General features: G+C 38.8%; 1 protein-coding gene across 1 annotated transcript; it reads right to left on the bottom strand.

The window, feature by feature from the left end:
• Positions 1–1493: 1493 nt before the first annotated feature.
• Positions 1494–12051, bottom strand: LOC309401778 (keratin, type I cytoskeletal 19-like). The gene is made up of 7 exons (XM_081971013.1): positions 11502–12051; positions 7149–7231; positions 6338–6494; positions 5091–5252; positions 4812–4937; positions 3748–3968; positions 1494–2986 (listed from the first exon to the last, which is right to left on the bottom strand). The coding sequence occupies exons 1-7, from the start codon at positions 11952–11954 to the stop codon at positions 2938–2940; spliced, it is 1251 nt and encodes a 416-aa protein (XP_081827139.1). The 5' UTR covers positions 11955–12051; the 3' UTR covers positions 1494–2937.
• Positions 12052–14685: the final 2634 nt, after the last annotated feature.

The following is a 14685-nucleotide window of genomic DNA, read 5'->3' as shown; positions in this document are numbered from 1 at the left end:
GGACACAATCTTGCACTGCTGCAGAGAAACCCTCGGGTGTGTTGTTTGTTTTTTACATAAGAATAATCTCTAGCTCTTGACGGTAGACATGCTGATATTACTGTGCCTATATAGAGATGGAAAGTATCCAAATCAAGCATGATATAGTAATCTCAGTAGATTGCAGAGGTCAATCCAGGCCCCAGGTATCTCATAGTCTGCAGCAACATCATGCCATCAACTATTCTTGGGCCATGCTTGGCAGGTGTGACAAGAAGATATATTATACTCTCCTCTTGTGTTTATGTAATGATGCATATGGGAATGACCTTGGGAGAGCAGCAGACTAAAGAACCAGCATATAAAAGGTGTCTCAGCTTCTGGGAGAGGAGATGGTGCAGCATTTTAAAAAAGGGACCTGTTGTGGCCTGTTGGCCACCAGACCCCCCAGCAGCTGAATCAGAGAAGGAGGAGGTGTGAGAATCAGGGTCAGCATCAAGGCCACCCAAGAGCTCCAAGGGAGAAAAGGGAATGGATCTGGCAGAGAGAGAGAGACAGAGGTGGATCCTGGGCTGCCTATCAGCCCTCAGATGGAGAGTCAATAGTCCCCAGGTCTAGAGGTGTCTGATGAGGAAGAAGAGGAACAGCTGGGTCCAGTGCCTGACATGTGGATGCGCAGAAGGCAGAGGAGAGGAGAGCAGTGGACATCCGTGGGCCAATCCTTGGGACGGAAGAGCCACTGCTGCTCTTCACCCTAGCTCTGGGGATAAAAGGCAGGGGGGCAGAGATGAATAGATGTGGCAGACAACTGACCATCTCCCCTGCCGGACAGGCTTGTTAGCCTGAGGTGAATGAGAAACTTTTTTCCAGGACTGCTGATACTCCTAATGAAGAAATTATTGCTTCAACTACAGAGGGCTTGTTGTGTTTGGGGAGCAGTATCAGAACTCTGCTTTGAGAACACCAAATACTTTCTGTCATGCAATATTCTGTTAATGCAATCTTACAATAAAAGTAGAACTTGTATTCCTGTTTATGCCTTTTGTTTGGACTACCTTGCAGGATTAATAGTGCCTGCCATTGAATTCCCTTTCTGATTCAGAAAGGGTGAGCTGATTCAGTAGATTACCACTGAATATTGATTCCCCACTACCCCCAAAGTTATATGCACAGAAGTGAACAGTCCGGTGTGCATTTATGTGTATAGGTTTCTACGGGAATATAGAGTATTTCCTACTCAAAATGCTCATCTCTAATAACATGAATCACGTCGGCTAAGATCGATGAGGATCATAATACAAAAACTGGATGAGATTGGGTTACGAAAGCTGAAGTTTTACATAGTGCATGAAGAATCCATCCAGCTACACTCTCCCTTCCCATACATCATAAATGTATGATATAAACAGATGTTTCTGGTAGTGAAAAATTTCAGCTGCTTTTATGAAATGCCAATCAGTGCTTGTTGTATTTAAAAACCAGGTTTATTTCTAGAAATAAGTCTCCATTTAGAATTTGCAAGAACCAAAAGAACTTTATTAGACAGGAATCCCACAAAGAAAAGCAAAAGCAGAAACAACTAAGTCAAATTGTTACATGATCTCCAGCCACCATGTGTAAGCCCTTAAGGAACTACAGCTGTGTGAAACACTAAATTTCCATCTCTTGATGATGGTAGCTACCCATTGAAATCTGTGTATTGAGTATTTGTGCATAATGTAGAGGGTGTTCTTCAAGGCTTCTTACCAGTAGCGGCTTTGTCTATAGCAAAACAAGGAAGAAAGGAAGATTTATGAGGCTCAAATTATATGTCAATAAAAGCATTGTACTTGAAGGAAAGAACATTGTTTACTGAGGCATCTCTCAGAAGCTGCTTCTGTTCTGAGGCATGTCCTGGAATGATCAATGAACGTGCAACATCTCATGATAGCCTTTCTATAAATAAGTTTGCCTTTACACCACTGTAACGAGGGGACTGCAAAATATCTGTCACTTATCTCTGGCCAACTTGCATGGGCTCTTAATGGAACTTGCTCTTTTACTGCATTTTATTATTTTATTGCATTTATGAGTATTGCTTTTGAATACAAAAGACAGAAATAGCATTGGAACTGACCACAGATGGGAATATGAATTAATTTATCTTGTAAATGCCTAGTTTCTAGAATCATGCTCCCCCCCCCCCCCCAAACTTGGCAACTTTCAGATGTATATCAAAATTTCCCAGACACTAGATTGAAAATTCTGGGAATTAAAGTCTACAAGTTTTAAAGTTAACAAGTTTGAAAAATATCTTTCTAGAATCTAGACCATCTTTTCTGGCAGACATTCCCTTGAAAGTTAAAATGATAGTGGCAGTATAGGAAATGATAAGTATCTTGATAGACCACAAGTCCCATTGTCCCTTGATCTAAACCATCAGGCTTAAACATTTGGAGGGCAACAGATTGCCCATTTATACTGTGAGGCCATAGCTGTAGCCTCTGTTTGAAGGATGTATATGCTATTTTAGGCATTATCAAATATATCAGGCAGATATAGTTGACAATGAAAAAGAAGTGGGTGATAGCAAGTAAGGAGTAAATGTGGAGTAGGAGTAAGTCAAGGGAGATGGAGATATTGACAAATAACAACTACTAGTTAGTTAGTTAGTCTAAGAAAAGTCCCCCATAAATCTGTCACATTCTAGTGAAAATTCAATCTCAAATGATTTACAATTTCAGGATTTAAAGAGCAAGACATGACAAGTAGTATATTTTGTAAGATAATCAATTACTCCTGATTTTCTTCTAGCATGGAACTCAACATTGTCTGAAGGAGAATTCACGTAACAGTCTTCTTCCTAGGCACAGGCTAGATCTGAATTTGCTTGCCTTTAGCAAAATGGCTATCCATTATGTACCATCCAGCACACATCTGACAATCTATATTAAAATTGTTTTCCATACTTTCCCTCCCTCAAAATAACAAAACCTTACCATACATTCCTGAGGCATTACCTGAAAAGCTGTAGAGAGAGAAAAAAGAAAAAGAAAGAATATTTACACTCAAAATCACAACAAACAAATGAACAAACAATAACTCAGCTGAATGGGGCTGTTTTTGAAAAGCAAGTTAAAGAGAATTTGTAATCTTTATCAATTTAAATACTAAAGGCTTAAACAACTTAAAGCTTTTCAAAAATGAACAAATAAACAAATGAACCCTATTCAGAATTAGTCTGAGTGACAGGAAGCAAATACAAAGAAAAGGCTGTTAGGAGAATCAGAAGTATTCTTCCCATATAATTAATCTTGCCCCACTCTCATCCCTATTGACTGCAACATGTAAATTAAGCAACTTGACTAGAGTTACACCCTCATTTCAAAGCAATGGTTCTCGGGACTCTGAGAGTTGAAGTCCTCGCAGCTTAAAGTTGCCCAAACTGAGAAAAACATTACAAACTGACCCTATTCTGCTTCACCCTCTAGTAAAGAGAGTGCTTGGTCATTGCTTTCCTATGCTTGGTGATGTTTGATGGGAAGAGAATCAAAACCAGGGTATCTGCAGACCCCTTTCCTTAATTTGTTTGCAAATAATAAGAACAGCTCTATTTTCCAGCCTCATTATTTTGGCAAAATAGGGCTCAGTAATTCATTTTGCTCAAGGAACAAGGCAGCTAACTTTACAGATGAAAACCAGCATATATGGTATGTATAGGCATGGTACAAAAATTCTAAAATGAAGATGCTTCCAATAGTAACATGTTTGTATTTAGAAACAACTTACTTGAAGTCCTGGCCGTCCAAGAGCTGACGATAAATCCCAATCTCGTGCTCGAGACGGGTTTTGATGTCCATCAACATATTATAGTCGCTGTTCTGTCTCTCCATATCATTGCGGACATCAACCAATTGGGCTTCTATGTTGCTGATCAGGCTTTGGATTTGGCAGAGTTGGGAACCATAGCGAGCTTCTGTGTCTCCTAAGGTGCCTTCCAGGGCAGATTTCTGAGAGGAAGAAGGCAGCATTGGTGAGAAGAAAAAATCAGTGCTTTCTGGGGAAAAAAAATCTGTGGCTCAGTTTGAAAGAAATCTCAAATATTGTTTTGAAAACTGGAGCAAGTTAAGCTTAAGGAAGAGAAATTAGGTGTAAAGGGGTAACAGTTATATTTGATTAACTTGCACTGAGCAACAGAAAATAAATAGAGTTGATCAGTAGAAGACCAATGCTGAAACCTAACACAGCATTTTTCAGAAGCATTGGTGAGATTGATTTGAACATTTAATTATTTACTAGCTATTTCATATCTCATAATAACTAGCTGTTTCTTCACTTGTTTGCTAGGTCATTGATACTATCTCCTGGACCCTGGTGTAGCTAGGCTGCTTAACATTGATGGGGAAAAAACAACAACAGAAGAAGCTGCTTTATAAAGTGCACTTTTTCTTGTTCAATACTGCCAATACTTTCTGGGTTCACACATTTTTCAGCCTTAATGCAGTTTTTAAAAATTTATTGTGTAGCATATTGATATCAGGCTCCTGTCATTTGAATATCATATTTACAGTTTAGTGTGTTGTAGATCCAACTTAATCTCTTTTATTCAGTATGCTGTGCTTAAGTAATAGCTTAATAGAGTAGTGAATTAAATAATGCCTCTTCAGATCTGTTGGAGTTGACAGGAATTAAACCTTTGAATGTTTAGTTGATATCTCTTTGCACTCCATATGTGTAAGTGTATACACACACACACACACACACACACACACACATTCCTCAAGGGATCACATTAAGTTAGTCATTTCAGGATTCAGGCATTGGACTTCATTCACTCCCCCTGATCCACGTACCATGCTAAACTGCGATTGCAGCTCTATCTCCAAACTTTGGATAGTCCGTCTCAAGTCAGTAATTTCTGTCTTGCTGGTCTGCAGCTTTTCAGTGTTGATGGCAACCTCTTTGGTCAGTTCTTCAGTCTATATATATATATTTTAAAGGGAAGGTGACATTTATAAGTCAGATCATAATTTGGAGAACCATACCAGCTCAGTTGTTTCTTCCCGAATTGTTTTCTTGAAGGATCCCCCTGCCCTGTCCCATTTTATTATCTCTCCATTTTCCTAGCTCACCTTGCTCGTAAACCACGCCTCTGCATCCCTTCGGTTCTTGTCAGCCAGCAGCTCATATTGGTCTCTCATGTCTGCCAGGATCTTGGTGAGGTCAATGCCTGGGGCAGAATCAACTTCCACACTCACTTGGCCACCCACTTGGCCAGAGAGAGCACTGATTTCCTTTAAATGAGAGGGGGGGAGGGGAAGTCCAAACATTAATTGAGGATCGATTTGCATAGCAGCACTAACTTTGTTTCCGCATTTATAGATATAGGTGTGCTATCTGCAGGTCAGCTAGGAATAATTCAGACATGATTTGAGGGTTTTTTTAAAAAATTAAAAACATTGAAAGAATTGCTCTTTCAGAACTAATTTCAAAGAAATATATGAACCCCAGAACTGTACAGCTTTATGACTGAGTCTTTTAATTGTACATGCGGTGCAGCCAAATTCATGCTGCAGAAGTGATTCTCTATCTCTCTAATATCTGAGAAATTGAAGTTATCATCTCCTATAAGCTATTCTCTCAGTGGTGGGTTCCTACCGGTTCGGCCCAAACGGTAGTGGTTTGGCAGCCTGGGTCGCTGGAACTGGCAGCAACCCAGCCTGCCTGACCCCTGAACTAGTTTCCCATCTTCTTTTTCTATTTTAATTGCACTGCGCATGCACACGAAGCATGCACATGAGTGAAGCGGCAGTAGTGCCTGCCAGAACCCACCTCTGCATTCTGTATATATAAACCTACTGAATGATTTTATTTTGAACAGTTGATTGAATCCCATAGGGGCCACTCAATCGTTATACAAGATACAAGATGCTAGAAAGGTACAGATGTGGTGTTGCAGCGGTTAGAATGCAGAATTGCAGGCTATCTGCTATCCGTTCAGCAGTTTGAGTCTCATTGACTCAGCTTTCCAACCCAGATTGTGGAGAGCAACATGCTGGCTCTGTAAACGGCTTAGAGAGAGCTGTAAAAGCACTGTCAAGTGGTATAAGTCTAAGTTCTATTGCTATTACTATTGACAGAGGCAGCTAAGACTTTCTGCTGCCTTAGATTTAGTGCAGCACATTATCTTATTGACAATGCTGAAGATTCAGCCCCTGTTGCAGTTAACATTTGGACATAGAATGGAGACCGTGTAATGCTTTCTTAAGAAGACTGAGTGATGTTCATAGAATTTAAGTTAGTTGCATATAACTTCAATCTGCTCTTTGGCTTTATTTTAATCATTTCCAGCCAAGGGAACACTTGGCTCTGTCTTTACCTCCTCATGGTTCTTCTTGAGATAAGCCAGTTCTTCTTTCAAGCTTTCAATTTGCATCTCCAGGTCAGTTCTAGCCAGAGTCAGCTCATCCAACACTCGGCGTAAGCCATTAATGTCAGCTTCCACACTCATGCGCAGGGATTGCTCAGTCTCAAACCTGGTTAAAGAAAGAAATACCTCACTTTTCTTAGGCATAGTTTAAAATGCCATGGATTCTGTTTAATTTTGTCAATTCATTTCCTACTATAGATATGTTTACAATGTTAGGCTGTTTGACAAGGAGGGAATAAAAGATATCTGGATGCAGAAGACTGATATTATGCTATTTATGTGACCACTTCTTTTGTAATAGGTAACAATGCTAAGTAAGAGATCACTCACGAATAGATCCTTTTTAGATTCCTTCTATTCCCTTCCATAATTTGCAAATCGCAAATATACATTTCCCTGCATTTTCTGGCCCATGAAAGTAGATTCTGTGCAGCAACACTGGAGATTCATTGGAAACATGTGTCAAACCCACCATAGCTATTTTATACAACAAATATGGCAAATCCTTTGCACTGCTTATTCCTTTCCCTTTTAATAATAAACTGACTACAGGCATGCAGTTTATGGATTGCGATTTTAGTATGGTTACCCCATTTATAATTGATAGACTGGATTTTATCATAGATTTTATCTTTTATTTATTATTTTATTCTAGATTTTTTTTTAATTGTACATTTTTGAGTGTTTTTATTTGTTCTGGTCTCTGGTCTATGACTGTAATAAAATTCTATTGCTATTGGTGCATGAAAAATTTACTTACTTGGTTTTAAAGTCATCAGCAGCCAACCTGGCATTATCAATCTGCAGGATCATTTTGTTATTTTCAATTGTTGCAACCAGGATCTGCAAGACAAGAAGTAACACATAATTGGAGTGAGTTGCTTTTGGTCATAGAATATCTCTTTTTAAAAAACTACTTTGGGCTCCATGCACAGGCAGTTGATGGGGTGTGTATGTGTGTCTTTAGGCTTCTTGGAGTAAACTGACTTCTTCTCTAAATTGGCCCACTAGACATCCATGTTGTATTTTCAGTTGTTTACCTGAAAGAACATTGGCCCTCAAAAGATTCAGTTGACTGTTGACTAAAACAATGGAACTAAAATTCTTTAAATTCCTTTATTTCTTTTATTTATACAAATTCCTATATTTCTTGACCAAATATGGCTCTTTTTGCCATAATATAATCATGGTATACAGTTTACATTATCCATTAGACTGATATGAGCTCTACCAGTTCTATAAACCAGCTATTTACAGGTTTGATTGGACTATGCAGATAACCAATTGATTCACCTGAAAAATTCAATGTACACTCTCATCAGAATATTGCAGGCTGTTGGCATAAAGATATGTTTATCACTTTCTCCTTGCAGTGAGACTTTTACAAAAGGTACAATGTAAATTCAGCACAACAAACATTAAAATAAATAAAAGTTATAAAAAAGCTTCTACTCTGAAATTACTGGCTACATCTTAAAGCCCATCTCATGTGGTTAACTTCAAGTAGCAGCAGGTATAGGATTAAGAAAACTATCCAACCAAAGATGTAATGCTCTTTCAGATATGTGGTTTTTAAAAATACATTTCTCGACTTTCTAATCCCACCTTTTCCTCAAGACTCCAAGGCAGTTTACACAGAGATCTCCATTTTATTGTTTTTGCTGATAAGAGTGTGACTGACTGAAGGTCGCTGTGGTGGAATGTAGTTTGGATTCCAGGAAAGAGGAATTGCCCTCCAGATGACAAAGGGGCCGAGAGAAGCTTAGATAGTTTGATTAGGAGGAAGACAGTGAAGAATGCTCTTCCCTAGCAATTCTCAGAGTATATCTATAGTAATGGGAATAGTCGCTTTAGTTTGGCAAGATTTCTGTTTATAAGTAGGGAACAATGAAAATGTTCAGAAATAATTCTACATGTTTTTCTTGGTTCTTGAGGCCTGACTGTCACCTTGGAACAGAATCTCTATTCCAGCACCTTAACTTCTGTACCATAATCAATGTCCAACATTCACATTTGAGATTCTGTCCAACTTTCCCTATCACAAGGAAATTTTGGCTTGGCTCTGCACTTTATATGCTAACTTCCTTTGTGGCTCAGCTTCAACCTCTCCCATTCTTTAAAACTAACCGCCACCTTGGAAATTGGTAATCATTAACTGCTAAGCTGTATTGATTTCTTCATAATAAATGTTTGCTTTTCTTTTACTCTCTGTACTTTTAGGGTGTGTATGTATTTCCTGTCCAAACAAACTGGAGGTTTAGTGATTCTGTTGTCACAAAATAAACTTTGATTGTATGTATATATAGAAAATTGTATGATTGTATAGAAAAGGGTTTACTTAATTACTGGTTTCTTGTGTTCTTTTTCCCTCTTTAACAAATAGCAGAAACAAAGACAAAGCTTTGTGGGTTAATTGAATTGTTGAATGGAAGGCCTCTACTCAGATTCCAATTCAAGATATATAGGTGGCCTTTAGGAATATTAAGGCAATGAAGGAAGGAGCTTCAGAGATCTTTATCTCAAAAAATTCTAAAGGAGAATGTTTGCACTCTGTCTTCAAGGGTGGAGGCTTGATGCATCATTGCAGAACAGAAAAAACTAATACATAGCAAACAAGCACATTGAATAAATAGAGATACCCATTTAATAATAATTTGCATAATTTAAATAGACATAGGAGATATCTTGCTGAAATGGAGAAGATTAAGATCAGATGCACTACCTGCCAGGACATCCTAAAGGAGAGACAACAAAAATTAAGAAGTCCTCATGTGATCAAAAGAATCATCTTGATTTTTTGACTCTCCTCCTTTGGATACACCTGCTTCCTATTGTCTAGAATAGATGATCACAGTCATTATCCTCTTTTTTCCTCTTCACAGATTTTCTTTCAACGTTTAAAGTGAACCTGTGTAAGCAATATTCTTCAAATAAAGCATTGTCCTTGGACAATATTTCAAACAGGATACTTTCTTAGCCCCTTCAAATACAATTACGGTATATCCTCTGTAAAAAAAAACTTATGGAATTTCTATTTCCTGGAGACAGCAAACTATCACAAGTTAGCATTATGTATGGTGGAGAGGGGAGGAAGGATGGAATTTTTGGGTCAAACTATTGGACAGGTGGCGATCGAGAGATGTCATATGCTTAAAAATTGGTGTAGCCTTAAACTGATAGAAGTGCACAATTTTGATATAAAATGGAGCAGCATATGAGATGATCCATGGCTGGAAACAAATATAAAAAATAAACTAGGATGCACAGGCTCCAAATTGAAGCACTTTTAAAATAGAGACAATGAAGTTAATGGGAGTGATGTAAATTATGACTAATTTATAACTCATTGATTTGGTGAAATCCAATGTACACAAGCTGGCATGCAAATATCAATATATTTGGTGAGGAATGCATTTCAGTCCATCTTCTCGGCAAACAAGCATTACAGTATTTAAAGACTATATAATGGTGATTTTATCTGCAGCAATAGTGAGAAAAATAAATTAATATGCTAATATGAACAGTTTAGAAAATGCAATAGTCCAGCATTTAGCTAACACGAGAGTGGTGTTAATAGCAGAAAAGAGGTGCTAATTCAAGAATCAAGAGATACCTTAATTCTCAACAGCACATGGATCTAAATTTGTAAATGTAAGATCTTGTAGCTACATGAGATATATCTGCCTCAGGCATATTGTTTAATTAATTACTAAGCATTATTTGATAAATTAATTGATCAAAGATTGCTCCGAATGACATCTGACTGACACAGACACAGCTAAACTATTGTCTATGCTATATTCCTATGTAATACACATAATTCCATTGCCTTTATTCAGTTTCTTTAAAGTGAACTATTCCAGAATTATGCTGTGCACACACAGCACTCTTTGTCTACAATTTGGCAAAATGTACAGTAATTCTTAAATACAGGCGATCCTTGATCTCAAACTGTTCATTTAACCATGGTTTAAAGTTACAACAGCTTTGGAAAAAAGTGCTTTATGTATTATATATGCACTTATGAGCATTGCACCACTTCCATGGTCACATGACCACAATTCTGGTGCTTGGCAACCAGCTCACATTCACAACTGATTGCAGCATCTTGTGCTCATTTGATTGTGATTGGCCAGCTTTTTAAAAAGCATTAATTGAGGAAGCTAGATTTACTTTGCAACCACTCTAAAAATGGACATAAAATTAGGTCTGGTCAAGTGTGGACTTGACTTGCACTGATTTGTGACTAAAATTCTAGTCCCATTTGTGCTTGTAAGTCAAGGATTAACTGTATAATTAAATGAAGTAGTGGAACTTGAATGCTTCCTGGCTTATGTTGATGCTTTGCAATGAACAGTGAGCAAAATGTTTTTGCCAACCGTGTCCAATGACTCAAGCTAAGTTGCTGTTACACTTTCTTCACAAATGAGAACAGTGAATATTAGCGATTTATTAATATAAATTGATCAGCTCTTTTGAGAGAGATACTGGAATTTGGGTTTGTCATATTAATGCCATCGTGCCATACGAGACTTTCCCCTTTGTAATAATAATGTTGTGTTTTTAAGCAAATGCAGAGCAGCTAAATATTCAAACGATTGTCTATTCCACCATGTTCACATTGCAAGCCAGTAAAAAGTGCAGGAGATGAACTTAAGTGGAATTGGTGGCTGTTAGTTGCTGATCATTAATTCCCAATCAGCATAGTCAATGGTGGGGTATGTTGGAAGTTGCAATTTAGTTTTCTCTGCAGTGCCATAATCCTTTGCCATTATTTCAGAATTTATTTCAGAATCCTTTGCCATTATTTCAGAATGGACTAAGTTTACACTTTGTGCTAAGTCATAGTTCCTTATGTATCACCTACAACTGACAAGAGTTGCACAATGTGTAAAGCCATAATCCATGATGTACAAAGCAAAAAATGCATAATATATTAATCCAGTGACAAATAAACCTTTGTATAGTATAGCATGATCTGAGATATTAGTCACTGGCTCTCCAAAGACTGTTATTGCTAGAGCCCACATATCACAATTGAAAAACCTTTCACAAGAGACTGAAACATGAATAAATCCCTCAGGATTCAATTTCTCCAAGTCCGAAGTCTTACCTTGTCCCGGAGGTCTTCAATGGTCTTGTAATATGGGCTGTAATCACGGGTCGCAGTTGGTCCCTGCTTCTGGTACCACTCTCGAATTTTAACCTCTAGCTCAGTATTTGCCTCCTCAAGGGCACGCACTTTGTCCAGGTAGTTTGCCAGGCGGTCATTCAAATTCTGCATAGTTATCTTTTCATTTCCCGAAAGGAGGCCATCACTGACATTTATGTTCCCTCCAGCCCCACCAGCTCCACCAAAGCAGCTACTCCCATAGCTAAAATTTCCACCACCATAGCCACTACTTAGGCCTCCTCCAAATGCAGGAGAGGATAATCTATTAGAAGAGAGAGAGATGCCATAGCCACCAGATCCCCCATGGATGCTTGGAGTTCTGAAGGAGGAAGAACCACCAAAACCTCCACCACCCATAGTAGAAGAGGATTGTCTAAAGCTGTAGGTGTTCATGATGAAGAGATTTCTCAGACCAGCTCTTGGCAACCAAGTGACACACTTTGTGCTCTGGAGACAATGTGAGCAGTTCTCCCCTCTCCCCGTCTCTTTTATGCTGCACTGTTGTGGGAGTTGTCCATCCAACCTGCTGATATGTGAGCCCTCTGGAATGGACCAAACCCTTTGCCAGCATACAGATTCTTCTCATTGGTCAGTCAGAAAGAAATGGGCTGTTTCTTTTCCAAATATTTGCTTAGAAATATTTTCATCCCCTCCCCTTGTCTAACAATGCCCCCCCCTCTTTCTTTTTAGAACAAAAGTTGTGATTCACAGTAGGTGGCTTTCTGCTCAAAAGCAAGACATTGATAAATGCTAGGTGATCATTTACTTAAGCCTCAGCTAAAACCCTGAGCACACATACCTGCCCTGACACACACTGGTTCTTTTGTAAAAGGGGTGGGGGAAGGGAAACAACTCGGAGCAGAAATCCAGCAGTTGAAGCAGGTAAGATATTGCAGTGAAACTGAGACAAGAATTCAGGCCCCCACCCCATCCCTGTAAGATTCATCTTCTTATTAAAGGGCTGTGAACATATACTCAGACTATCTCAGTTGCTCCCAACTGCTATCAAAACAGATTTTTTGAAAGAAGAAGGTAAAAAGCTGACTTTAATCATATGTATAAATTCTTGAATGTGTAAATTCTTAATATTTCAAAAGAGTATTTTAGCTGGAGAGGGAAATGGTAGCATACAAGTGCTTCTTTTCTGCACGGAAAACCAGGAAATTCTTGAGGGTATTTTCTCACATGGATGAGCACTTTCATGCATAGCCAATCTGTGTGGTTTCTCCTGTGTTGCACCTTAACAGGGGAATTCAAGCCAAAGTTTTTCTGTCACATTTGTTGGTACAATATGTTGATGTAGAGAAAAAGAGGGGCTGTAAGGTGAAGCTGTTCAGTAGGCAACATCCATTTTGGTTTTGGCATCTTAAAAATGGGATTCTCCATACACCAAAAGTCACAAGATGGGCAAGATCCCTTGATCACTGCAAACCTTCTGGGCTGCTGTGTTTTTAAAGATATACAGTATCATCCTATGATTTGAATGCAGTATCTCCCAACGTTCATGGGTAAAAGAATGTACCTAATCTCCAAATGCTGTGAATGGCTCTGAACGATGGGGCTTGTAGTCTGACACTTTTGAATGAACTTATTCAGGGAGTTCTTGTTTAGCCTTGTTTAGTGATTGTTGCAGTTGTGATAAAAAAAAAACTTTGGGACAATCCTTGCATTTACAACCTTTGCTTGTCTATAACACGAAAGAAAGCTGAAGTAAGACCATAACCCGAGTCATGGTTTAACTTAGCTACTACTTCACTTAATGACCAAGTTGTCAATCCATATTGTGGTCCCTAAACAAGGAGCATTAGTATAGGAAGGTTGTGTCTTATAATAAAGGTTTCCAGCATATGTATTGATAATCTACATTTTCCAAAAGACCCAAAACAACCATGGGCATTGTTCCCCTTGCATTGTACAAAAGAAAAAGTGGGTAATCACTCTACTGCCAGAATACTTTAAAATATCTGGTGGAGTGAATTTGAATTTATTTTCTAGTAAGATATATACATGCAAATGCTTTCCTAGAAACTATACAGTACATGTCCTGCTCCCAAAGCCTGTGAGGACTCAGCAGGCATTTCTTCCTAGGTCAACCTGCCTTTTCCATTAAGCTACTCAAAAGTGATTTATTTGTGAGGCTAATAATAATTCAGAATACCAAACAGCAGATCTAACCTACTGTTTCTCAATCTTGGCAACTTTAAGCTGGGTGGACTTCTATTTCCAGAAATACCCAGTCATCATGCTAGGAGTCCTGGGAGTTCAAATCCACACAGCTTAAAGTTGTCAAGTTGAGAAACACTGATCTAACCTAACCAAGACAGCTTTACCAGCAGACGCTGTGCATGTAAAAAGGAAAGTTCTCAAAAGTTTCTTAGTAGCCTAGAGGTTAGGGGTGTGCTTTTTCTCAGGAGATATGAGTTCCAAAGGGTGAGGAGGCCACTAAGATGACTTGTTGCCAAGCTAAGCTCCTTCCCTCCCAGCAAATGAGACCCGCATGGAAAGGGCACTGAAACACCACATTGTTCTTAAATCAATAGGAATATAAAATACGAAAAAACTGTTCATTAATAAACTCAGAATAGTTCCCAGAATTGCAGTAATGAAAGGGACAAATGTGTATCATGATAGTTGGGGACTCCAAGCAGTCCAGAGGTGGGTTCCTACTAGTTTGGCCTGGTTTGGCCCAGTAGGTAGTAACTCAGCTGGCCACACCCCTGAACCAGTTCTATTGCCCTAGGAGGCACCATCAATTTTTTTACTACCGTGCATGCGCGCATAGCGCACATCAAGCGTGGGTGCACCCGAAGCGTGTCCCTGAGCAAACCGGCAGTAGAAGAAGCTGGAACCCACCCCTGAGGCAGTCCTTGACGTATGACCACAGTTGGAACCAGAATTTCCATCGCTAAGCAAGAAATTGTTAAGTGAGTCATACCCAATTCTGTGACCTTTCTTTTGCCACAGTGAATCACTGCAGTTATTAAGTTAATCTTGAAGCAAATCCAGCTTTCTCCATCAACTTTTCTTGTTGGGAGCCAAGTGAGAAGGTTGCAAATGGCAATCACATGGCCACGGGAAATGCAATCATCAAAAATATATGCCAGTTGCCAAGGGCCCGAATTTT

This window comes from Natrix helvetica (genome assembly GCF_964273705.1).
Source record: "Natrix helvetica genome assembly, chromosome: Z".
NCBI lineage: Eukaryota > Metazoa > Chordata > Lepidosauria > Squamata > Natricidae > Natrix > Natrix helvetica.
Note: the sequence above shows the minus strand (reverse complement) of the source record. Positions and strands in the feature narration are given on the sequence as shown.

Excerpts from the sequence above, each read along its gene's own strand:
- LOC309401778 (XM_081971013.1), bottom strand. The coding sequence starts at position 11,954 with ATGAACACCTACAGCTTTAGACAATCCTCTTCTACTATGGGTGGTGGA. Across the intron at positions 3,969-4,811 it reads TGCAATCGCAGTTTAGCATG|AAATCTGCCCTGGAAGGCAC; the intron begins GTACGTGGATCA and ends TCTTCCTCTCAG. Across the intron at positions 2,987-3,747 it reads TTGGACGGCCAGGACTTCAA|CTTTTCAGGTAATGCCTCAG; the intron begins GTAAGTTGTTTC and ends CTCTCTCTACAG.